The sequence below is a fragment of the Garra rufa genome, chromosome 18, assembly GCF_049309525.1.
Source record: "Garra rufa chromosome 18, GarRuf1.0, whole genome shotgun sequence".
Lineage (NCBI taxonomy): Eukaryota > Metazoa > Chordata > Actinopteri > Cypriniformes > Cyprinidae > Garra > Garra rufa.
The window spans coordinates 35,938,165-35,962,776 of NC_133378.1; the positions used below are offsets into that span (position 1 = coordinate 35,938,165).

A 24,612-nucleotide genomic window follows, 5' to 3' on the forward strand; every position below is an offset into this window, starting at 1 on the left:
CAGGCAGTGGAAAAACATAACAGAAGTCATATTTGTTTGCACTCCAGGAATTCCTTGTATTGAGCAGAAATCTAAAAGCATTGTTCAAGTTCAAAACTAAATCAACCAACAAACTGAACACTCAGGAAAGGGCTGGGACCATCATCTCTACAATGTCTAGAGCAAAAAAAAAAAAAAATGCATTTGATATGATTTGTAAACATGTCCATATTTTAGACCACATTCGGCCAAACACGGTGGTTTTGTGGCCTGAGCTTTCAGTCCAGTGAACCCCAAACCATGTCCAGCCATAAGTCCAGCTATAAGGAATTTTCCTTTTTGTTTGACATTTCACAAAACAAGCAACCCAGGAATATTTAACTACTCACACACCGGTCCGAAATTGCATCAGTTTCCATCATTTTAGTTTCAATTCAGTGTTTTCTTCATGCTAGCAGTTCTAGAATCACTGAGGCACTTATTCAAAGGCTCTAGAGGAGTGACAATAGCTTTGTAAGGGAATAAATGATCAGATTAGTCAGTCTACAACAGAATAAAACACAAAGGTACAGCCTGTGCACTGTAAACGCCTGCGATTCATTAAAAAGATTCAAGCTCGCAAACACAAGAGCCGCTGTGTCCATTCTGTCAGACAGAGCCTGTCCAGGTGTTTCTCATAAAATCCCACAGGAGGCTTTCGGAAAGCAGCAAACTTTAAGGAAAAACAAGACAAGAACTCTTGGAGAGTCACACAGTCACAATTTGCTTCAAAATCTAAAGATAAAGCGAATAAAGCCTAGTATTATATACTTACACATTTTCAAGAATCAGAAACATACTCAATTCTTATTTTAATGACAACTACTTACTTCTGTAATTCCCATTACCGTCAATGATGAGTCTAATTAATGAACATCATCCTGTCTAGATACAATTAATCACAAAAAAACGCAAAATGACAATTGTTTTATGAAATAGCCATGAAATAAAAGTCTATATTACATTGTTTTATAAATACACTGAAATGCAAACAATATAACATTATATTTAAGGGACTACAGTGATGAAAATTAAAAAATTTTGCTGGCCAATTTGTGAAAATTTTGCCACAAAGCACCTTTTTTTTGTTTATGGAAAATAAAATTTCATAACGTAGTGGTGCAGAAATTAGCACTATGTTTTGACAGAACCGATTGTGTTTACTATATACTCACTATGGTCAGCATATACTGACGTGTCTTTGAGGTCAACTTTAAAGATAATTTTAACTAGTAGGAAGTGGTTTTTGCATTAAATCCTCACAAAAGTTTAAAAAAAATCAAGAACTTTAAAAAAAAAAAAAAAAAAAAGATAAGGAAGTACAATGCAATACATAGAATAGTTCAGAAGAGGAGAAGCTGTTCAGGCACAAAAAATAATGCCAAAGAAAAACGAAAACAAACTCATACCTCGCTTTCAGATTTGTCCAGCTTTAAAGTGTGTAATCGCGCTGCATGTCTTGTGGTGGTGGAGTTTCTCGCTTTGTCAAGAAGCATCGGTGAAGTTTCTTTCTCTTACTCCGCCATGTTTTCTCAAGACACTTTCCTTTCCTAACTTTTTTTCGGAAAAAAAAAAAGGAAAGCGTCTTTTACTCTGGCACGCCAATCATTACACAGGCGTTTGTAAACGCCACGCCTCGCCATCTTCAGTGCTGAAGTAATGGAGGAATGCACGCGAAAGAATCGTTCGTATAAACAGACTCTTTTGAATGATTCGTTCGAACCGATTCGCCAAGCGATTCACAAATCGCTTCAAACCCTGTGAAGATAAAGTAATAATTAGCTGTTATTATTAACTCAAACTCATGCTGAGCCTATTGTTTTTAATGTTTTGTAACCATTTGTAAATCACCTGACTATCAGGTGACTTTGTTTTAGACTGAAACTTGACAGTAGAAATGTTGTTAAATTGTTAAAGCACACTTGGGCAGGCTGTAAACTATGGTATAAACAAATAAACTAGGCTATAAAGTAATTTTAAAGGCATAGCAAAAAAATTGAAGTGATGACTCGCGGTGAATCGATTCATTGAACTGATCATCTAAAAAGAATCAATTCGCTAAAATAAATTGGACGTCCAAGTGCTGGTGGATCCAAATTACTTGGCAAGCTTTATTGTATAATTAAGTCCACATTTCTTGGGTTTGTGCCAGATTAGATGAAAATGCTTGTGCAAATATTCAAAAACTGATTAATAAAAAGACGAATCGATCGGTTATTTTCTAAAAGCATTTATAATTTATATAGCCTACTTTTTAATCTCGTACACACAGAGCTAGACAAGATGAGCATTTGAGGTTAAAAAGTATATAAATTGTAATTTTTTTTTTTTTTTAGAAAAAATTTGATCATATTGCTAGTTAAGACCCTTCTTTAGAGCCATTTGAAGCTGCATTTTGGAAGTTCAAACTCGGGGGCACTATAGAAGTCCATTATATGGAGAGAAATCCTGAAATGTTTTCCTCAAAAAACATAATTTCCTTACGACTGAAGAAAGAAAGACATGAACATCTTGGATGACAAGGGGGTGAGTACATTATCTGTAAATTTTTGTTCTGAAAGTGAACTACTCCTTTAAATAAATGTGGTGAGTAAATGGTGTGATGTATTGACCAGCAGGGGTCAGTGTTTATTACTGACAGACAACTCCAGCTGAAGGACATTTGGTAATTTATGTACATTTTTCCGGCTTTAATAAAAAGCTGTTATATTGTAGACATTAAAGCAGAAAAATCAACACTTGAGCTCAAAAATAGGTACAGGTAGGCCTACACATTGCGCCAGCTTGCTTACGCACATACACAAACATAAGCACATGAGTGACAACATCAGCTTAATTGCACTATTAAAGGGGGAAAAATGGGCAAAATCCATTACACAGATAGAGAATCATAAAATTGGGTAGTATTTCCATCCCTGTAATGCACTTAAGGCCACTCAAGGAGCATGTAAAAACAGACAGATAAACAAATAAATAATGCATTACAGATAGAAAATATACAGTATAATACAATATTTAAATTTGAAATAAAGTTTACAATGATTTTACTAGCTGTTTATAGGCAACAGAGTATAAATGCACATTTGGTGAGAATGTGAAGAAAAGGCTACATAGAAAACAACACAACAGCAGTCTTTGGACACGTGAAAACATTCAACTGTTAAAACTCATTTGGTATTTCAATCTTGAAATGCGAAAGTAAACAATTTTCTTTGAACGTGCGAGATGTACGTTCACTAGACAAATAACTTGAAGAACAATAAACCGTAAACGTAAGAAAGCAGAAGCATATGGGTGAGACTTCCGGTTCACTGGGTAAAACTGTTTGCAGTATAAACCAATGTGTTTATAAATAAGACAATAACAGTTACATTAAAATATTATGGCAAGACACACCAATTTGAAATATCAAGCATCAAACCAAGCTGTATTGTACAGCTAAAAATAGCGAACCCTGAAGAAAAACTCACCCCCTTGTCATTCAAGATGTTCATGTCTTTCTTTCTTCAGTCGTAAAGAAATTATGTTTATTGAGGAAACAATTTCAGGATTTCTCTCCATATTATGGATATGTATGGTGCCCCCAAGTTTTAACTTCCGAAAGCAGCTTCAAAGGGCTCTAAATGAGCGAGGAAGAAGGGTCTTATCTAGCGAAATGATCAGTTATTTTCGAAACAAATTGACAATTTATATACTTTGTAACCTCAAACGCTCATCTTGTCTCAACTGTGATGTGCATGGGTAGTCTGTGAGATCCCGTTCAAAACTTCAAAATCGTCCTACATCGCTGCAGAAGTACCGACCCAGTGTTTAAAAAGTAAACATACAAAGACGATCAAAAAAAAAAAAAAAAGCTAAAACAGCGTTGTAGTACGATTTGGAAGTTGAAGACGAAAACAAACTGGGAGATTTTCGACATGCCCTAATTGACCCAGATTACACAGGCTATGCATGCGCATCGCAGAAACAAGACAAGAAGAGCATTTGAGGTTAATATATATAAATAGTCCATTTGTTTCGAAAATAACCGATCGTTTCGTTAGATAACAGCCTTCTTCCTCGGCTGGGATCATTCAGAGCCCTTTGAAGCTGTATTTAAACTGCATTTTGGACGTTCAAACTTGGGGGCACCATACTTATCCATTATATGGAGAAAAATGAAATGAAATGTTTCCCTTACTGGGTGAGGGGGTGAGTACATTATCTGTAATTTTTTGTTCTGTAAGTGAACTAATCTTTTAGGGTGTATAGCTGCAACATTTCAGTAGGCTACTTGAGTAATTGTTCAGTTGTAAAGAAAGGGGAAACCAGGGCTAGTTGTCACACTTTTAGCTCAAATTAATATTTTTGAGAGTGGGTTGTAGTTATAAACACATACCTTTCAGTTTTTTTCAACAAAGATGCGATTGAACATTTATTCTGTTATCGAAGGATGGGAACTTGACATTTAACAGCCTATTACAGGCGTTTCAGCAAAATGTACACAGTAATAAGTTATGAAACACAAAACAACTTGTGTAATAAAAGACTTAAAATTGCCAATAGAAACTGTAGTTAACAAATTCTACAAAATTACAGTATATGAAACATGTAACAATTAGCCCTGGTTACCTGCATCTCACTCAGAAGTCAGTTATCTCTTTACAAATGTTAAATACTGTAAACACATACACACATACAGATAAATACATATTTAAACCTGTCATAATGCATTTTATTAGATACAATATAAATTTAACATTTTCACAAAGTATAATTATATTATAAACAAATATTAGAATTAAACATCTGAATTTGAAGGGCAACAAAAGTTTGTATATAGATATCTTGACATATAAATAAACCCACCCAGAATCCCTTCAAAAGCACCAGTTTTGCTGTATGATCAATTCCAGTATTCACATTTTTTAAACAAGTTTTGCTGTTTTGAGTGTGTAAGTCACAGATATACTGTAGCCCAAATAAACTGTATTCTGGCTCTTTAAGCCATTTGTTGTCATATAAACTGAGCAATACAACCTGCATTTAATAAAACTGTATCCCATTGAGATTGAGGTCTATATAGAGGCACTGCTGAGTTTTAATATCTCTAGAATGGAGTGTCCATCTGACTTCCTTTGGCTCCAACAGGGACGACAACATAACTCCCCTCTTGATATCGCATCCAGCGCAAGCGTATTTCATTCTGAACCTAACAGAAAAACAAATAAAAGATCATAACTTAAAATCTGAACATACCTAAATCTGACATACCATATGTTATATATGTCATATATTTAAGTTAATATTTTTATTATGTTTTGTTTGTGTGGAGTCTCATTCTGACAGCACCCATTGATTGCAAAGGATCCACTGGTGATGCCCAGAGGGTGAGTACATTTTCAGCACTGAAATGCAATGCATTATTATTCATCCTTAATTGCGTATTGGCCTTTGAGCAGTCCTCTTGTAAATTCCCCAATCTGTTTCTTAATTAAATTAATAAAGACTGGCGAACATGTTTGTCAAAGACTTTATTGGGCCAGATTTTGAGTACCAATGTTGTTTATGCTTCTGAAAATGCTGATTATCTCCATTCAAAAACAAACCTAACTTGCAAAATCAACAGTAAACAAACCGGTTAGTCTAGATATCTGACATGCATGTGTTTTACAGTTTGTAAATGCATAGGGCATCTAGCATTCCGCACATTTTTCTGAATTTTGGTGTATGTTTGATATTTTTATGCTGTATGAGAGCTGTGAATTAATAATCACTCACCTCCTGGTTCAGGAAACAGTAGAGAACTGCCACAATGAGGCCCTTAGGAATCAATGAGGAGGAGAAAGTCTGTTTATGTAAATTGCAGAAAATGTCCCTCACATTAAATATCTACAAATATAAATCCATCTCTCATCCTCTCCCTTTCATCTCATATTAAGTGTTTTGAGACAATACTTGCTTTTAACACTATTTCTGCAAGCCCATAGTACAACATTTTTGCATAATCACTGATAGTCATCCGATCTCAGGAGCATCCATGAGATGATAATGTATGACCTTTCTGCGCTAAAAATCACCTGGCTGTGTGTGCACAAGAGAGTAAATCCACATAATCCCACACTATTGATATCCAACATCTGACACATTTTACAGATGTAAAGGACATGATAGGAATCATTCATATTCTGCATTGTTTTATAGAATGCAAAAGGAAAATTCGAAAGAATCTTTGTGCTCGTGACTAATTCAAAATGTTCAAATAGCTCTTTTAAACCAGTTTTTAGTGAAACAAAGACAGCACGATCAGAATAGTCTGATTCATGAACAAATCTTTTAAGGCAAGAATAGGGTAAAAAAAATTAACTAATAGTCATGACCTTACTTACTCAGGTGATTGATTACATTGATAATTGCAAACATTTTTTGTATAACAAGTTTTCTAAAATTGTAGGTTTAAATATGCAAATGAGGCATTATTTAATTAAATATGCGGTAATTTACATACATTTCTAATACAGAAATCTAAACACTGGACGAAGCCAGTTTCAAAATTCATGTTTTTTTGTTTGTTTTTTTGACATATTAAAGTCAAATGTTTTTACAGAGGGAATTTGGGATAGCTCATTTTATCACTCCAGACAGAATATATAAACTATATATTTTTGCAGTTTTGGGGGGAATAAAATGTATAAAATCAAGCAAATTATATATGAACAAACCTTCAGGATATAGACAGGAATACAAATGTAAAGTTTAGTATGTGTAAGTGCTACTGAAGTGAAGATTTATGGCTCAGTGTTGTAGAAAAAAACTCATTTTGAGAAAACGGCCTTTAAAAATACATATTGTCATTGAAATCTATTGACACAAATAGACAAAATGCTATTTTGGATGTTCTTTCCACTAGTCTAAAAAAACACTTTATGAAAAATCAAAAAGCCTAAAATCTCAAACTTGACAGGGGCATGAAAAAAACTGTGTTTTTGCCTGCAGTGTCTCCCCTTAAAACAGTCTTCTTTTCAGTGAATCAAAAACATGTGGTGCAACAAGTGTAGTCAGATTCATGAACAAATATGACTCTTTTAAACTGGTTGTTTTTAGTGAATCAAAAACAGACCAAACAACCAGTGCAGTCTGATTCACTAGGAAATTACTCTTATGAGCCTATTCTTGTAATAAATCATTTAATAAGACTCAAAAACGTTCTATACCATTTCATGAATGTTTTAAAGGGGTCCTATTATGCTCTTTTGCAAAGTCTTTATTTTGTTTTGGGGGTGCACTAGAACATGCTTTCATCCTTGGTGGTTCGAAAAACACATTATTTTTCACATAATTGACATTATTACAATAGCTTTTTCCCCAGGCTGCCACAAATGGCTATTCGCTGCCGTTTTCAAAGCAAAATGCAAAAACGTGTCATTTCATTCACTAACGCTCGTCACTGAACGCTCTTTAATTGGGAGCACCGTCCGTATCCGCACACCATTCACATTACAAAATTGCCGGCAACTGTATTTTTATTTAATACTCTCTTTTTATTTTAAAACATAATACTACTACCACACTTTGTTTTTTGTTCATTATTTTATTTAAAAAATAAAATAAAATAAATAAGTTCAATTATATTATTATCACTATCATTATTTTTTTAAGTTATATTTAAAGGAGTAGTTCACTTTCAGAACAAAAATTCAGAGATAATGAATAGGCTCATATCTTATTTTTAGCCTCATAAGAGTACCTGGAAATTTGGTTTGGTCCTCACATTACATAAAGTGTGACCCAGGAGTAATTCACTTTCAGAACAAAAATTAACAGATAATGTACTCACCCACTTGCAAGATGTTCATGTTTTTCTTTCTTCAGTCGTAAAGAACTTAAGTTTTTGAGGAAAACATTTCAGGATTTCTCTCCATATAGTGGACTTCTATGGTGCCCCTGAGTTTGAACTTCCAAAATGCAGCTTCAAAGGGCTCTAAACGATGACAGTCGAGGAATGAAGGGTCTTATCTAGCAAAATGATGGGCTATTTTCTGAAAAAAATTACAATTTAAATAATTTTTAACCTCAAATGCTTTTGAGATTAAAAAGTATATAAGTTGTAAATGTTTTTAGAAAATAACTGATTGTTTCACTAGATAAGACCCTTCTTCCTCATTTGGGATCGTTTAGAGCCCTTTGAAGCTGCATTTTTGAAGTTCAAACTCGGGGGCACCATAGAGGTCCACTATATGGAGAGAAATCCTGAAATGTTTTCCTCAAAAAACACCATTTCTCTACGACTGAAGAAAGAAAGAAAGATGACAAGAGGGTGAGTACATTTATCTGTTAATTTTTGTTCTGAAAGTGAACTACTCCTCAAATGGGTCACAATGTGTAGTGTGAGGACCAAACCAAATTTCCAGGTACTCTTATGAGAGCCAGGTTAAGTAAGGGATAATGTACAGGCAGCCGGTAGTTATCGCAGAAGTAAGCCCCGACAGTGTGATCAGGACCCGACGCGAAGCGGAGGGTCTTGTATCACACTGAAGGGGCTTATTTCTGCGATAACTACCGGCTGCCTGTACATTATCCCGCTTATTACATGGCTACTTGCCACATAAGGAAAAAAACTGGACATGAATATGAATTTGAAACCTTTTATTGGCATATTTGTTTTAAATTAACATTTTTATCCTTCCGCGAAACGATATAGTACCACGTGACTAACCTTCAAACTATGTACGTTAGTAAGACAATTTAAATAGATTAATGTCGAAATTTTCCATTGTTAATTGTGGTTGTCCAGTGTTTGTCACAAGATGGCGCCAAACGGTAATCTTTGTTGGCACGGAGGGATTTTAAACATACAAGTAGTACCGGCTATGCGTTATTACTTTGGAGCGGTGATTATTTGAAAAGAACGAACCTGCAAATGTCTCAACTGACCAATCAGAATCAAGCATTCCAAAGAGCCGTGTAATAAAACTAAGATATGAACCTATTCTTGTAATAAATCATTAAAACTCAAAAACTTTCTATACCATTTCATGAATGTTTTAAAACACTTAAAATTCCATTTCAGAATAATTATACACATTATAATCAACATTTATCACAAGAAGTTAAATTTAAAGATGCGTATGCATAGAATAGATTGTACTCACAAATTTCTACTTCAGTTTTCTTTAGAAAAATAACAGCATACAAGGACGAGTAAATAATGGCACGATTATCATATTCAAGTGAACCACTCCTGTACTTTCAGATCAAAAACACAGATAAATGCTGCTGTAGAGATGCTTTGAACTGTGAACATGGCCCATTAGGGATAGCCTTGAAGGCAGCTAAATCAAAATATTGCTCTTTTTGAGCAGTCTGACATGTCCAGCTCTAGCACACACAACACTATATATACAGGCTATATATAGTATCTAACTGACAACCCTAAAATAGATGTCCTAGGATATCAAACCTGTCACTGGGACCGCCATAGGCTCTGTAAACAGCAAATAGCAATCTGAAAAGTTGAGGTGCCTCCCTACCTGTCAATCATTTCGCACATTCAGGGTGAGCTGACATATCTGACTAGTCAAGATAAATAACAGTGTAACTTCAATGTTATTCTACACAGAGAAAGTAATAAGCACTAAAAAACGCACATCACGAACACCATATTAAACCTTTACAAGAAGGTAACAGCTTTCCTGTTATGTTTCTCGAACTCCTGCGTGGAATTAATGTTTGAAATTAGTCGCTGGCCCTTCAGGAAACTCAATTAGTGTTTCATCTAACTAAGTAATATATCTAAAGCCCCAATGTCCATCTTCTGTCTCAACAGATCAAAGGTGAGTACGAGGTCTGCTCCGAGGTCGTTTTGATCTGAGCTCATTTGAAGGCTGGAATACACCACATGACTTTTAAAATCTGTGCAGAATACTAGGCATCATACACTTTCGGATTTTGTAAATGGTTGAAATTGGAGAAAAAATGACCATCATATAGTATACGACTAGGGATAGCAGACAGAACACAACAAACTCTTGCAGAAACATGCACCTCATTAGTGTGCGACGGTTGCGCCGCTTTTAATTAAATTAAAAGATCAAGTGTGAATCAAGCGACTAAAAAGAACTGATTTAAAATCATCATTTGTTTGAGAATCAGACTATACTGTGCTAGTTTTTTTAATCTTTTTTAATAAAAAAAAAAAATCTGGTTTAAAAGAATCATTTGTTTGTGAATCAGACTATGCTGGTTAGGTTACAGGTTTATGACTCTAAAAGAATCATTTTAAAAGAGTCATTTGTTTGTGAATCGGACTATCCTGTTTTATGTGTTTTTGATTCAAATAAGAACATGGTTTAAAAGAGTTATTTATTCTTGAACTAGACTACACTTTTTGCTTTGTATGTTTCTGATTAACTAAAAAGAACCATTTTAAAAGAGTCGTTTGTTAGTCAATTGGACTAGTTTAGCTGCACTGTTTTTTATTTTACTCAATTAAAAAGTACACGTATCTGACCAAAAACGTACTTGAGTAAAAGTAAAAAAGTACAACTTTAAATTATACTCCAGTATTGACAAAGTAGAAGTACTTTTTTTTTCTGACAGACGTACAGAAGTATGGTTAAAGGGAGAGAATGCAATTTAATGTGCATAAGATACAATCAAAATGCAATGTACTTTTCAAGATGAAATAAAATTGTGAGGAGTGTAATCAAGTAAAAGTACTAGTAGTCAGTTTGATTTGTACTTGAGTAAAGTACAAATCCCCCAAAATAATACTTAAGTACAGTAATGAAGTAAAATTACTCAGGTATTTCACAACTCTGCTGTATATATGTGTGCTTCACTAAAAAGAGACATTTGTTTGTGAATCAGACTGTACTGTTTGTGCTAATGTAGCTGTTTTTGATTCAATAAAAAAAACTGATTAGGAATAGTCATTTGTTCATGAATCAAACTACATTGCTTGTGCTGTCTGTTTTTGACTTACTAAAAAGAGCTATTTGTTTCTAATAAAAACAGCTGGTTTAAAAAGAGCCATTTGTTTGTGAATCAGACTAAGCTGTTTGATTTGTATGTGTCTGACTGACTAAAAGAATCATTGTAAAAGATTCATTTGTTTGTGAATGTGACTTTTCAATAAAAACTAGTTTAAAAGACTAATTTGCTCGTAAATCAGACTGTACTGTTTGTGCTAGATATTTTTGATTCAGTAAAAAGAACTGGTTTAAAAGTCATTTAATGGAAATCAAGAATATGATGGTTTCTGACTGACTAAACAATTTTAAAAGAGTCATTTGTTTGTGAATCTGGCTGTACCTTTTGTGCTGCATGTTTCAATAAAAAAGTAATTCATTCAATTAAAAAATATGCTTTATTTGTGAACCAGACTACACTAGTTGGTTTGCATACGGTATTTCTGATTCACTTAAAATAACAGGTTTAAAAGACTTTTTTATTAGTTAATTGGACTACACTGGTTGAGCTGTACTGTATGTGTGTGATTCACTAAAATCGGACTGCACTCTTTGTGCTGTGTGTTTTAATTTAATAAAAGTTCTGGTTTAAAAGAATCATTTGTTTGTGAATCAGTCTATGCTGGTTGCTTTATATGTTTATGGCTGATAAAAAGAACCATTTTAAAAATGTAATTTGTGAATCGGACTATACTGTTTGTCTTAGGTGTTTTCATTCTGTTAAAAAAGAACTGGTTTAAAATAGTAATTTTTTGTAAATCAGACTACACTGTTTTGTATGTTTTTGATTGACTAAAAAAGAATAACTGTAATAATAGGCATTTTTGTATGAGGCATCAATGTATCGTCATGAGTCGCAGGGTGTAATTTGGATTCGTCTGTGCATGTTTTTGTTTACTTTTAAAGATCTGGTGCCCATCCACTCACATTATTTGGCTGACAGACTGCACCGGTTTTCGTTAAAAATCTTTGTTTGTGTTCTGCTGAGGAAACAAAGTCACCTACATCTTGGATGCCCTGGGGGTAAGCAGATAAGCATCAAATTTTCATTTTTGGGTGAACTATCCCTTTAAGTCATTTGTTTGTGAACTACACATTTGAGTGACTAAAAAGAAGCATTTTAAACAAGTCATTTATTAGTTAATCAAACTACACTGGTTGTGTTGAAAGTTTTTTTTATGACACAAAAGAACCAATTGAAAAGTCATTTGTTTGTGAATTGGACTGTACAGCTTGTGCTGTGAGTTTTTGAATCAATAAAAAGAACAGTAATTTGTTCATAAATTGGACCATACTGTTTGTGCTGGATGATTTTGCTTCACTAACAAGACCAGTCAGAAAGAGCCATTTGGTTGTGAATCTAAATTTCACACTAAACACTAAATTCATCAACTCCAAGTCAACTCTGAAAATCTGCATACTAGTTTTAATTTTTGGCAACTAGTGTCATCACATCCTGACTGACTGAAAATCTGGGCAAAAGTCGTGTTGTTTTCCAGCTTTAATATGTTCATGCATGCTGTGTTTGTGTTTAAGCTGTGTTGTGCTGATAGCATGCTGAATAACCTGGAAGGAGCCCAGACACAGCTCGATGCAAAGCCGCAGGCTCACGTTGAAGTAGTCTGGGAGAAAGCTGAAGACCATGTAATGAGTGCCGAAGAGAGGGATGAGGAGGAGAGTGGACTTGGTCAGTCGCCTGAGGGGAGGAGAGATAAAGGATGAAGAGGAAAAAGGGTAAGAGTGTTATTGGGCAGATTACTGCTGGGTGCTTCTGGTGAGTGGACTTTATGGATGTAAACGAGCAAGAACATGATAAGGCATGCCTTCAGACAACACTATAAAGGAACAGCTCACGAAAAATCGAAATACTGTCACGATTTACTCACCCTGTCATTCCCAACATGCATACTGTTATTTTTCCCATGTGCAAGGAGAATGCTTTGAAAGCTCCAAAATGGAGCAGAAAGCATTTTAAAGAAACATTACACTTGAACACTTGTAGGCTATATTTTATAGAGAGCTTTATGTGAAAAAAGCTCGCACATTCAAACGGATGTGTCACTTTTGGTCAAAATATATTCAAGAAACACTGCAAAAAATGCTTTTCTTACTTGGATTTTTTGTCTTGTTTCCAGCCAAAACATCTAAAAATTCTTGTTTTCAGAAAACAAACTACTCAAAATTAAGAGTATTTTTGCTTGAAACAAGCTAAATAAAATGCCCAATGAGATAAGAAAAATAATCAGTTTTAAATAAGATAAGAAACTCCCTTAATTTTGACTTGTTTCTGAAAAAAAAAAAATACTCGTCTAGAAAATCCTTCTTGATTTAAGAATTTTAAGATATTTTGGCTGGAAACAAGACAAAAATCAAAGTAACAAAAGCATTTTTTTGCAGCGAACCATGTTGTTTTGGCATCAATTATGGATAAATGCAGATTAATGAGATCAAGAGATTCACTTTCATCGTCTTTTGTTGAAAAAGGAAAAAAAAAACGAAAATTTTGTTTACATTTTAGGGTAAACTGTTCCTTTAAGATTTGCATGTGTCCTCTGCATTTGCACACTGATGTGATGTGAATATTCGTAAATGCATTATAAATACTGTGAATAATGCTGTATTTATAACTTCCAATAATTACATTTCTTCTGTTTGTATACTTTTTTATTTGTGAGCCAGATAAAATTGAATATGTATGAAGGTAAACATATGTGCATTGATTATTATAACGTCTCTGCTAATTTTCTACTTTCACTCCAAGCCTATGATTTATGATTTTCTATCTTCAAAGAGTAAAAAAAGTTTTAGTTGCTTTTTTCATAAAACAAATCTTTATGAAGAACTATAGCACAAAAGTAGTTTATATAACTTGTACACTGTACACTGTCTTCTGAAGTCAACTTTATGAAAGTTGAAAGTTTATTCACTGAGGTTTAATGGCAAAAACTACATTTTTTATTCATATTGGGTGAGCTATTGCTTTAAATATAAATATAGATGAGGTCCCTCCGTGTAAAACAAATTAAAATTTCACCCACAGATCAATGATCTCGCTGTTTTACCAGCACTGCTGCACAGTTTTAATGCAAAACCATGAAATAATCTGACAGAAAGTCTAAAAAACAGATCCTAGGGTGCGTAGCTGCATGTGAAATCTGCATATGTATGAGTATGAATCTAAACACAACAGCTGGAAACACTCATTTTTGGCAAACACAAAGAGTCTCTTCATGATAACAGCATTAACAGGACACATAAGCAAACACATACACACATCTCTCTCCAAGTATTGTTTATGGTCATTCAGTGCTCTTAAACATGAGCCGTGCCAGGCAGAAATGTACTGGAAATCATCCTCTGACACATGGATGTAAAAACAGTATTGAAATTTCATTATGTTGCTTGGCAACAGCCTACAGTTTAACTATATGAACTGGCAGAAGAACTGTTTATTTTAATTAGTGTTATTATGACAACGTTTTTCAGCTGATACCATAATCATATACCAAAGTACTTAGTACAAAGTTTAACGGTATTACCATTGTATATGCCCAAAAACCACGGTATTATGTCCAAAAAAAGAACAATGGATTTGACATGTTATATTATTGTTAATACTTACGAAAAACTAGCAAAAAGTATAATATTTTAGACATGTACCATAGTATACCATGGTATTCTTGGAATTATTACCATTTGATACCATCACACACAATCTTAAAGGTATAGTTCACTTCCAGAACAAAAATGTACAGATAATGTACTCACCCCCTTGTCATCCAAGATGTTTGTGCCTTTTTTTCTTAAGTCGTAAAGAAATTATGTTTTTTGAGGGAAGCATTTCAGGATTTCTCTCCATATAGTGGACTTCTATGGTGCCCCCGAGTTTGAACTTTCAAAATGCAGTTTAAATGCAGCTTCAAAGGGCTCTAAACGATCCCAAAATAGGAAGAAGGGTCTTATCTAGTGAAACGATTGGTTATTTTTTTTATTATTATTATTATTTACATACTTTTAAACTCAAATGCTCATCTTGTCTAGCTCTGCGTGAACTGTGTGTATTCCAGTTCAGTTTTTGAAGTTGGAGGAGGACACGAGATGGGAGTTTTTCGACATACCCAACTCTCAAGAACCGGAATACACAGTTCACACAGAGCTAGCCAAGACCCTTCTTCCTCAGCTGGGATCGTTTAGAGCCCTTTGATGCTGCATTTAAACTGCATTTTGGAAGTTCAAAGTCGGGGGCACCATAGAAGTCCATTATAAGGAGAGAAATCCAGAAATGTTTTCCTCAAGAAACATATTCTATACGACTGAAGAAAGAAAGACATGAACATCTTGGATGACAAGGGGGTGAGTACATTATCTGTACATTTTTGTTCTGGAAGTGAACTACTCCTTTAAGTTATCATCTATATCAAGGTACTTACTGTACAGGGAACTACAAGGTAGTTTAATGAATACCATGGTATTGACATCTTTTCATATCCACATGTCACGGTAATGCCATAGTAATTTTTTTAAAAGTACAGCCTTTTTTCATATAAATTTAGATGGTACTTTTTATGTCCAAAAACATTGTAATGCCACTGGTAAACACATATTGTTAACTAAAACTATAACTACTAAAATCAAATCATTAACTGAAATTGATCTTAAATAAAATAAATTACAAATATTAGATGAAAAACTTCAAAACTTATCAGCTCACAATTCAGCTTTGCCTTCATAGGAATAGACAGTTGAAGTCAAAAGTTTACATACACCTTGTAGAATCTGCATAATGGTAATTATTTTAGCAAAATAAGAGGGATCATACAAAATGCATGTAGTTTTTTATTTAGTACTGACCTAAATAAGATATTTTAAATAAAAGACGTTTACATATAATCCAGAAGAGACAATAATAGCTGAATTTATAAAAATGACCCTGTTCAAAAGTTTACATATACTTGATTCTTAATACTGTTGTGTTACCTGAATGATTCACAGCTGTGTGTGCTTTTTTTTCATTCCATTCAAAAGTTTACACCCCTGACTTTTAATGCATCGTGTTTCCTTTTGAAGCATCAATGAGTGTTGGAACTTTCTGTAATAGTTTCATATGATTCCCTCAGCTGTCCTTAGTGTAAAAAAATATGGATCCAAAATCAAACAGTCATTGTTGGAAAGGGTTCAAATACACAAAAATGCTGAAAAACCAAAAAATTAGTGGGACTTGAACAGCGGGCAGTTTAACTGTTCAGGATGATGCATTAAGAGCCAGGGGTGTAAACTTTTGAACGGAATGTGGATGTGTACCTTTTTCTTATTTTGCCTAAATATCATATTTTCCCAGAAGCTACAAAAGATACTTACATGTTTCCCAGAAAACAAAATAAGTTACATTTACTCTGATTTTCAAATTTAATGCATTGTTTTTCCTTCTGAAGCATCAGTGAGTGTTTAAACCTTCTGTAATAGCTGCACATGAGTCCCTCAGTTGTCCTCAGTGTGAAACAGTGGATCTCAAAATCATACAGTCATTGTTGGAAAGAGTTCAAATACACAAAAATGCTGAAAAAATGTTAATTTGTGGGACCTGAAGGATTTTTCTGAAGAACTTGTTAAGGTAACAACAAAGTATTAAGAATCAAGTGTAACTTTTGAACAGAGTCATTTTTATAAATGCAACTATTATTTTCTCTTGTGGACTATATGTGAACGTCTTTTATGTGAAATATCTTATTCAGGTCAGTACTAAATAAAAATAGCATGCATTTTGTATGATCCCTCTTATTCTGTTAAATAATGACCATTTTGCAGATTCTGCAAGGTGTACGTAAACTTCTGAGTTCAATTGTATTACATTTACAATATAATCTAATTGTTTCACAATATTACTGTTTTTACTGTATTTTTAATCAAAAATACAAAAATCTTTTGGTCTATCTACACAGTATAAGAAAGCTATTTCAAAATATTAATAACACTATAATAATTCAAAAAAACTCTGCTTGCAGGTTATCTGTTAAAATACCCTAAATAGCAAAAGCAATCTTATGTCCTGTGGCAGTGTTGTTATAATCACCAGTGCTGTTACAGTATGTGGTGGGCTCTACAGGGGGAAGTACAGCACAGTAGAGACGAAAGAACAAAGGCACGGCATTTAAGAGAGTCACACCTCCAGCAGCCGCCGTAGCTAAAAATTATCAAAGGATCCTTGCAGTGACAATGACGTGTCAAGTCCACAACAATCTCCTTCATCGGCGTTCTGGGAACTCAATTCTATTAACTGTCAGCATGTGAGGTTTGCCTCAGCTGTACATCTGTAGTGCTTATCCATGGATCTCAAAGTCACGCTCCATGCATTTCATCGTTTCATTCATTATTTATCACATGAATGCAATCATTTAGCATTTAAGACACATTTTAACCTGACAAGATATTTTTTTACAGCTCAGTTCAGCAGTTGGTGGAAAAGCAAAAATGTTGTCTGATGGAGCTATTAATGCATTTACTAAAGTTGATGTACTGAACCTAGTCATTTGTTAGGCTTATTTTAAAGCTTTCACCACTTAAGCCACTCTATCAATCCCACAATCCCCCACGCAGATCTGCTGCTCAGCTCCCATAGAGAATGAATTGAAGCACCCACTCATCTCCACACCTGAGGACACACCATTCCTGTCCCATTTTTGATAGCCCTACTCATAGTTTTTGTGGTGTTGTCATATTTTCTGTACCTGTACTGAGCCGAATTGTTGAACTGGATCAAGCGAGGGTTCAGTTTCTGCACCAGAATCCTGATGATGTTCATGAAGAGAAGGAAGTTCACCTAGTAGGGTAAACAGAAAAATATGAGCTGAAAATAATTGTGTGTGAGCCAAACTCATTTATCCATGTCCTCACGCTTTATCTTACCCCTATGGAAACTACAATGGGACCCTTGATGATCCACCAATAAGGAGAATCTTCATTTATGTCCCAACACCTGGAAAACACCCAAAGGCCTTGATAAGACAGAGCTGATTTAAATCTCTACCTGTTCTGCTCTCCCATCCATTAAAAGACTAATTTCCTGTCTGATGTGAGCGCAGAACAACTGTGGATCTAAAGAGGCAGTGAAATAATAAACACTGTGACCAAGCAATTCAAGTCATTCGACTTTTCTGAACTGTTCTTTTTTTTGTACTTTAACTATATATATATTTTTTTACATTTTCTAAATAAAATATTGCTTGCATATGTTAAAGTTAATGCCAAGCTGCTAGAGTGTTATACGTGGTTGCTGAAGTGTTCTGCACAGGTTTGCTTTGTAGTTGCTAGGGTGTTGAATTGTTTTAGTGTGTTGCTATGCGGTTTCCAGAGTGTTCTGGATGGTTTAGTGTGTTGCTATGCGGTTTCTAGGGTGTTCTGGATGGCTTAGTGTGTTGCTATGCGGTTTCTAGGCTGTTCTGGGGTGCGTTTCCCGTACAACGACATAACTCGCTGGTTAACCTCCATAGTATGATGCATCGTTGTGGAAACGAACTAGCTAGTCAGGAGTGTTTCCCGAACACGGTCGCATCTCCGTCGTTTGAACCACATTAGTTCAACAACTTAGGGCCGTTTTTAATGACGTCACCGAGTAATAACTTCTGCTATTTAACTGATTAGGGTCTCTCAAAAATGCAGCTATATTGAACATGGCACCTAATGACTAATTTACTATTTTTGTTCCCTGTCATTTCGCTTTATTTGATGTTTGATTCATTGCGCGTTCTCTCTTATGTCATACTCCGGGGTTCCCTCAGGCATTTGTGCACATGCGCACTATTCATAAACAACGCTTATAAAGGACGCACAAAAATACATAGAGTAAAACGCATTTATTTTTAGATAAAATTGAGGATATAGATTGTACTGCGTGTTAGCTTGCAAACTGTGACCAAGAACATAATTTATTAAGCCCACATGTGTTACTAAGAAGCAACGATGCTTCTAACCACAGGTCGAGAGCTGTAGTTCCAACCAAGTAAGTTTGTGACGCTGTTTGCGAATGTTCGTTTGAACTATGGTGTTGGGAAACACCCAATCGTTGAACTATGTTGGTAACGACGGAACTTGCGACCATAGTTGGCTAACGATGCTTTTGGGAAACGCACCCCAGGATGGTTTAGTGCGTTGCTATGTGGTTTCTGGGGTGTTCTGGATGGTTTAGTGTGCTGCTATGCGGTTTCCAGAGTGTTCTGAATGGTTTAGTGCGTTGCTATGTGGTTTCTAGGGTGTTCTGGATGGCTTAGTGCATTGCTATACGGTTTCCGGGCTGTTCTGGATGGTTTAGTGTGTTGCTTTGCATTTTCTGAGGTGTTCTGAATGGTTTAGTGTGCTGCTATGCGGTTTCCAGAGTGTTCTGAATGGTTTAGTGCGTTGCTATGTGGTTTCTAGGGTGTTCTGAATGGCTTAGTGAGTTGCTATGTGGTTTCTGGGGTGTTCTGTATGGTTTAGTGCATTGCTATATGGTTTCCGGGCTGTTCTGGATGGTTTAGTGTGTTGCTTTGCATTTTCTGAGGTGTTCTGAATGGTTTAGTGTGCTGCTATGCGGTTTCCAGAGTGTTCTGAATGGTTTAGTGCGTTGCTATGTGGTTTCTAGGGTGTTCTGAATGGCTTAGTGAGTTGCTATGTGGTTTCTGGGGTGTTCTGTATGGTTTAGTGCATTGCTATATGGTTTCCGGGCTGTTCTGGATGGTTTAGTGTGTTGCTATGTGGTTTCTGGGGTGTTCTGGATGGTTTAGTGCATTGCTATACGGTTTCCGGGCTGTTCTGGATGGTTTAGTGTGTTGCTATGCGTTTTCTGAGGTGTTCTGAATGGTTTAGTGTGCTGCTATGCGGGTTCCAGAGTGTTCTGGATGGTTTAGTGTGTTGCTTTGCGTTTTCTGAGGTGTTCTGAATGGTTTAGTGTGCTGCTATGCGGGTTCCAGAGTGTTCTGAATGGTTTAGTGCGTTGCTATGTGGTTTCCGGGGTGTTCTGGATGGTTTAGTGTGTTGCTATGTGGTTTCCAGGGTGTTCTGGATGGTTTAGTGTGTTGCTATGCGGTTTCTGGTGTGTTCTGATGGTTTAAGTGTGTTGCTATGTGGTTTCCAGGGTGTTCTGGATGGTTTAGTGTGTTGCTATGTGGTTTCTTGTGTGTTCGGATGGTTTAAGTGTGTTGCTATGTGGTTGTTTTAGTGTGTTGCTATGTGGTTTCTAGATGGTTTAATTGTGTTGCTAAGCGGTTTTCAGGGTGTTCTGGATGGTATGTATTACATTGTGGTTTCTGGCGTGCACTGGATGGTTGTAGTGTGTTGCCATGTGGTTTTTGGTGTGTTCTGGATGGTTTAGTGTATTGCTGTGCTGTTTTCCAAGGTGTTCTGAATGGTTTGTGTGACTATGTGGTTTCCAGGGTGTTCTGGATGGTTGGTGTTACTATGTGGTTTCTGGGGTGTTCTGGATATTTGAAGTGTGTTGCTATGCGGTTTCTTGGGTGTTCTAAAGTTTAGGTGCATTTCTATGCGATTGCCGGAGTTTGGGATGTTTAAGTGTGTTGCTATGCTGTGTCCAAGATGCTCTGAATGGTTTAAGTGTGTAGTATGCGGTTTCTGGGAATTTCTGACTGGTTTAAGTGTGTTGCAATGCAGTTTCTAGGGTGTTTGGGATGGTTTAGTGTATTACTATGTGGCTTCCAGGGTGTTAAGGATATTTTATTGTGTTGCTATGCAGATTCTAGGGTCTTCTGAATGGTTTTAGTGTTTTGCTATGCAATTTCCAGGGTGTTCTGAATGGTTTTATCATTTTGCTATGAGCTTGCTTGGGTTTTCTGGATTGTTCTAGTGTGTTGCTATGTGGATGCTAAGCTGTTCTGGGTCACTGCTTACTGAACAAGTCTTGTGATATTTTGCCTACTAGACAGACAACTTAATGTCCTAACCAGTAAGATGTAATAAAGCAGCAAACAACAGAAGCCACTGCTTTATGATAAGGCTATCATTCATTCTAGAAGAACGTTGCACGGGTGTCGAACTGGGACTTTATGTAGCAGACTAGCTGACTAAAACATCAAAGGCAATGAGATTGAGTTCTGCAGTGTGGACTTGGCTTTAGGGGCTTGTTTAAATCCCTAACCCTAGCATGAACGAGCACCACTAAGTCAGGTAGGGGAAAATTTGCAATTACTCTGTATCCTCAAAATACAGTCTGGAGAAGATCCAGAGGATGATGCAGACCAGCGGAAAACCTGTGAGAAAAGACAAGAGACAGACAAAACGATTATGTTGTTAGTGAAAAGAAATCCTGCAGAGAATGTTTAATGCAACTCTGTTAAAAAAAGAGCATGGATAATAAACCTAGAAGCTATTATTTTCAATGATGATCATGATCATGATAATGACACTAAATGTAGAATCTGAAGCAGTTTAATCCAGACTTTATTCAGTGATACCCAGACAGAAGCACATTAAAAGAATCAGAGCTATTCTGTATGAAATATTAAGTGCCTTTTAGTTAAATTACCAAAAAATGTCTGAAATCCAAAATTAATAATTTAAGCAATTATGAAAATAAGCTTAAATGTTTATGGAAATTAGACAGCATTTAGAGAGCATTCATTAAGTATTTAACATATTTGCACAAGAAACAAGAAAATGTCCTGTTTCAAGTGCTTTCTATTTTCATTTCTACAAATAAAAAGAGCAGATCTCACAATACATTTCATAAAATGCTATTTGCAACCAATTGGACTTTCCTAATGTGATGCAAAAGTATGTGGCAGGGAAAGAGTTAAAAATAAAAAAATATATGTAATCATTCAGGACTCGATTGGAAAAATCATTATATTTAATAAAATTGTAAAACTAAAAATAATTCTATAGAATAACATGCACAGATGCATCATTCACAATAAAACTAGGAATGCGTGTAAGAATGAGAACAGTAATTTGCTCATTTACATGTTGAGAATTGCACCGACAATGTAATTTTAACTGTTTGTTCTTTCAATTGTCTGCTCAAATCAAAGATGATAGAGATGCCAATCACACGAGTTGTTCTGACACTCCTCAGCCCTCCCAGGGTAACAGAGAGCAGGAGAGAGACACAGAGAAATATAAATGTAAATTGAGTAACAGAACAACAGAAGGATAATGCTATACTTCATTGATTGGAGTCACTGAGACTGTAATAGCTGCTAACATGAGAAAAATAATAGGTTTCAAAAATAAGTATCATAATGTACAGCCAGTAATAAAATGGATATTACTGCAAAAATAAAACCATAGACAGGCTGACACTATGTGACACAAAGCACGTACATTACTCATTACATACATACGCTACCATCCAAGTGATTCAAGTAGGTAAGATATTTAAAAGCTTTCAAAAGGAAAGAAAATCTTATGGTCACCAGGGCTGCATTTATGTGATCAAAAATACAGCACAAACAGTAATAATGTGAAATACTATTGCAGTTTAAAGTAGCTGTTTTCTGTTTTAATATATTCATGTCATGCAAACCTGAATTTTCAGCATCATTACAGTGTCACATGATCCTACAAAAATCATTCTAATTTGCTGATTTGCTGCTCAAGAAACATTTCTATTATTATCCATACTGAAAACAGTTGTGCTGCTTAATATTTTGTGGATTTTGTTGCGGTCTCCGGTAGATTGTTGTTGTTCTTGGCTGTCTTGCATTTCTTTTTTGGCTGGCCCGGGCCAATGTTGCTGCCTAGTGGACAAACTAATTAGTACAAAAACAATTCAAGCCACCTGCGCATACTTCTCCCTCGGGCCGGACGAAGATGATTGGCGGGCCGCCAATTGAATAGCCCTGGTTTAGTGTGTTGCTATGCGGTTTCTGGGGTTTTCTGAATGGTTTAAATGTGTTACTATGCAGTTTTCAGGGTGTTCTGGATGGTTTTGTGTGTTGCTATGCAGGTTTCTAGGGTGTTCTGGATGGTTTAGTGTGTCGCTATGTGGTTTCTGAGGTGTTCTGGGTGGTTTAGTGTGTTGCTATGCAGTTTCTAGGTTGTTCTGGGTGGTTTAGTGTGTTGCTATGCAGTTTCTAGGTTGTTCTGGATGGTTTAGTGTGTTGTTATGCAGTTTCTAGGTTGTTCTGGGTGGTTTAGTGTGTTGCTATGCAGTTTCTAGGTTGTTCTGGGTGGTTTAGTGTGTTGCTATGCAGTTTCTAGGTTGTTCTGGGTGGTTTAGTGTGTTGCTATGCAGTTTCTAGGTTGTTCTGGATGGTTTAGTGTGTTGCTATGCAGTTTCTAGGTTGTTCTGGGTGGTTTAGTGTGTTGCTATGCAGTTTCTAGGTTGTTCTGGGTGGTTTAGTGTGTTGCTATGCAGTTTCTAGGTTGTTCTGGATGGTTTAGTGTGTTGTTATGCAGTTTCTAGGTTGTTCTGGGTGGTTTAGTGTGTTGCTATGCAGTTTCTAGGTTGTTCTGGGTGGTTTAGTGTGTTGCTATGCAGTTTCTAGGTTGTTCTGGATGGTTTAGTGTGTTGCTATGCAGTTTCTAGGTTGTTCTGGGTGGTTTAGTGTGTTGCTATGCAGTTTCTAGGTTGTTCTGGGTGGTTTAGTGTGTTGCTATGCAGTTTCTAGGTTGTTCTGGGTGGTTTAGTGTGTTGCTATGCAGTTTCTAGGTTGTTCTGGGTGGTTTAGTGTGTTGCTATGCAGTTTCTAGGTTGTTCTGGATGGTTTAGTGTGTTGTTATGCAGTCTCCGGGGTGTTCTGGATGGTTTAGTATGTTGCTATGCAGTTTCTGGTGTGTTCTAGATGGTTTAAGTGTGTTGTTATGCAGTCTCCGGGGTGTTCTGGATGGTTTAGCATTTTACTATGCGGTTTCCGGTGTGTTCTAGATGGTTTAAGTGTGTTGCTATGTGGTTTCTAGGGTGTTCTGGATGGTTTAAGTATGTTGCTATGCGGTCTCCAGGGTGTTCTGGGTGGTTTAGTGTGTTGCTATGCAGTTGCTAGGGTGTTTTAAATGGTTTAGTGTGTTGCTATTCAGTTTCCAAGGTGTTCTGAATGGTTTAGGTTTGTTGCTACGCAGTTTCCGGGGGGGTTCTGGATGGTTTAAGTGTGTTGCTATGTGGTTTCAGGGGTGTTATGAATGGTTTAAGTGTGTTACTATGAGGTTTCTGGGGTGTTCTGTATGGTTTTGTGTGTTGCTATGTGGTTTCAGAGGTGTTCTGAATGGTATTATAAACACTGACACAGCAACACTCACTCAACCAGTAATTTAGCAATTTCATTTAGTCTTTGGTCACATTTCTTGGTCACACAACAACTATAACAAGGAAAGGAAAGGAAAGGAAAGGAAAGGAGGTGAAGTGAGGCCAAGTACTAGGAATTTGTGCTCTGCATTTAACCCATCCAAGTGCACACACACACCGTGAACACACACCCGGAGCAGTGGGCAGCCATTGCTGCGGCGCCCGGGGAGCAGTTGGGGGTTCGGTGCCTTGCTCAAGGGACTCACCTCGTGGTATTGAGGGTGGAGAGAGTGCTGTACATTCACTCCCCCCACCTGTCGGACCTGAGACTCGAACCCGCAACCTTTGGGTTACAAGTCCGACTCTCTAACCATTAGGCCACGACTCTCTACTGCAGTCTTTGCACACTCCTCATCTGAAAAGCTTTCAGATCACGGA

The 24,612-nt window shown here is 36.1% G+C and overlaps 2 protein-coding genes across 3 annotated transcripts in view; both read right to left on the minus strand.

Annotated features, from left to right (window-relative positions):
- The window catches only part of gpsm2l (G protein signaling modulator 2, like), a 43,479-nt gene extending 41,915 nt beyond the window's left edge, over positions 1 to 1,564 (minus strand). For both annotated transcript variants that reach the window (XM_073823303.1, XM_073823302.1), the window contains exon 1: positions 1,428 to 1,564. The gene's annotated coding sequence lies outside the window, so the exon portion shown is untranslated. The remainder of the gene's footprint in view (positions 1 to 1,427) is intronic.
- A 3,140-nt stretch (positions 1,565 to 4,704) lies between these two features.
- ghrhrl (growth hormone releasing hormone receptor, like) overlaps positions 4,705 to 24,612 on the minus strand; it is a 34,949-nt gene continuing 15,041 nt past the window's right edge. Inside the window, exons 3-8 of the mRNA XM_073822741.1 lie at positions 21,142 to 21,202; positions 17,871 to 17,940; positions 17,693 to 17,784; positions 12,534 to 12,663; positions 5,779 to 5,820; positions 4,705 to 5,209 (exon numbers count right to left, since the gene is read on the minus strand). Coding sequence (XP_073678842.1) covers positions 5,108 to 5,209; positions 5,779 to 5,820; positions 12,534 to 12,663; positions 17,693 to 17,784; positions 17,871 to 17,940; positions 21,142 to 21,202 — 497 coding nt within the window. The 3' untranslated portion in view covers positions 4,705 to 5,107. The remainder of the gene's footprint in view (positions 5,210 to 5,778; positions 5,821 to 12,533; positions 12,664 to 17,692; positions 17,785 to 17,870; positions 17,941 to 21,141; positions 21,203 to 24,612) is intronic.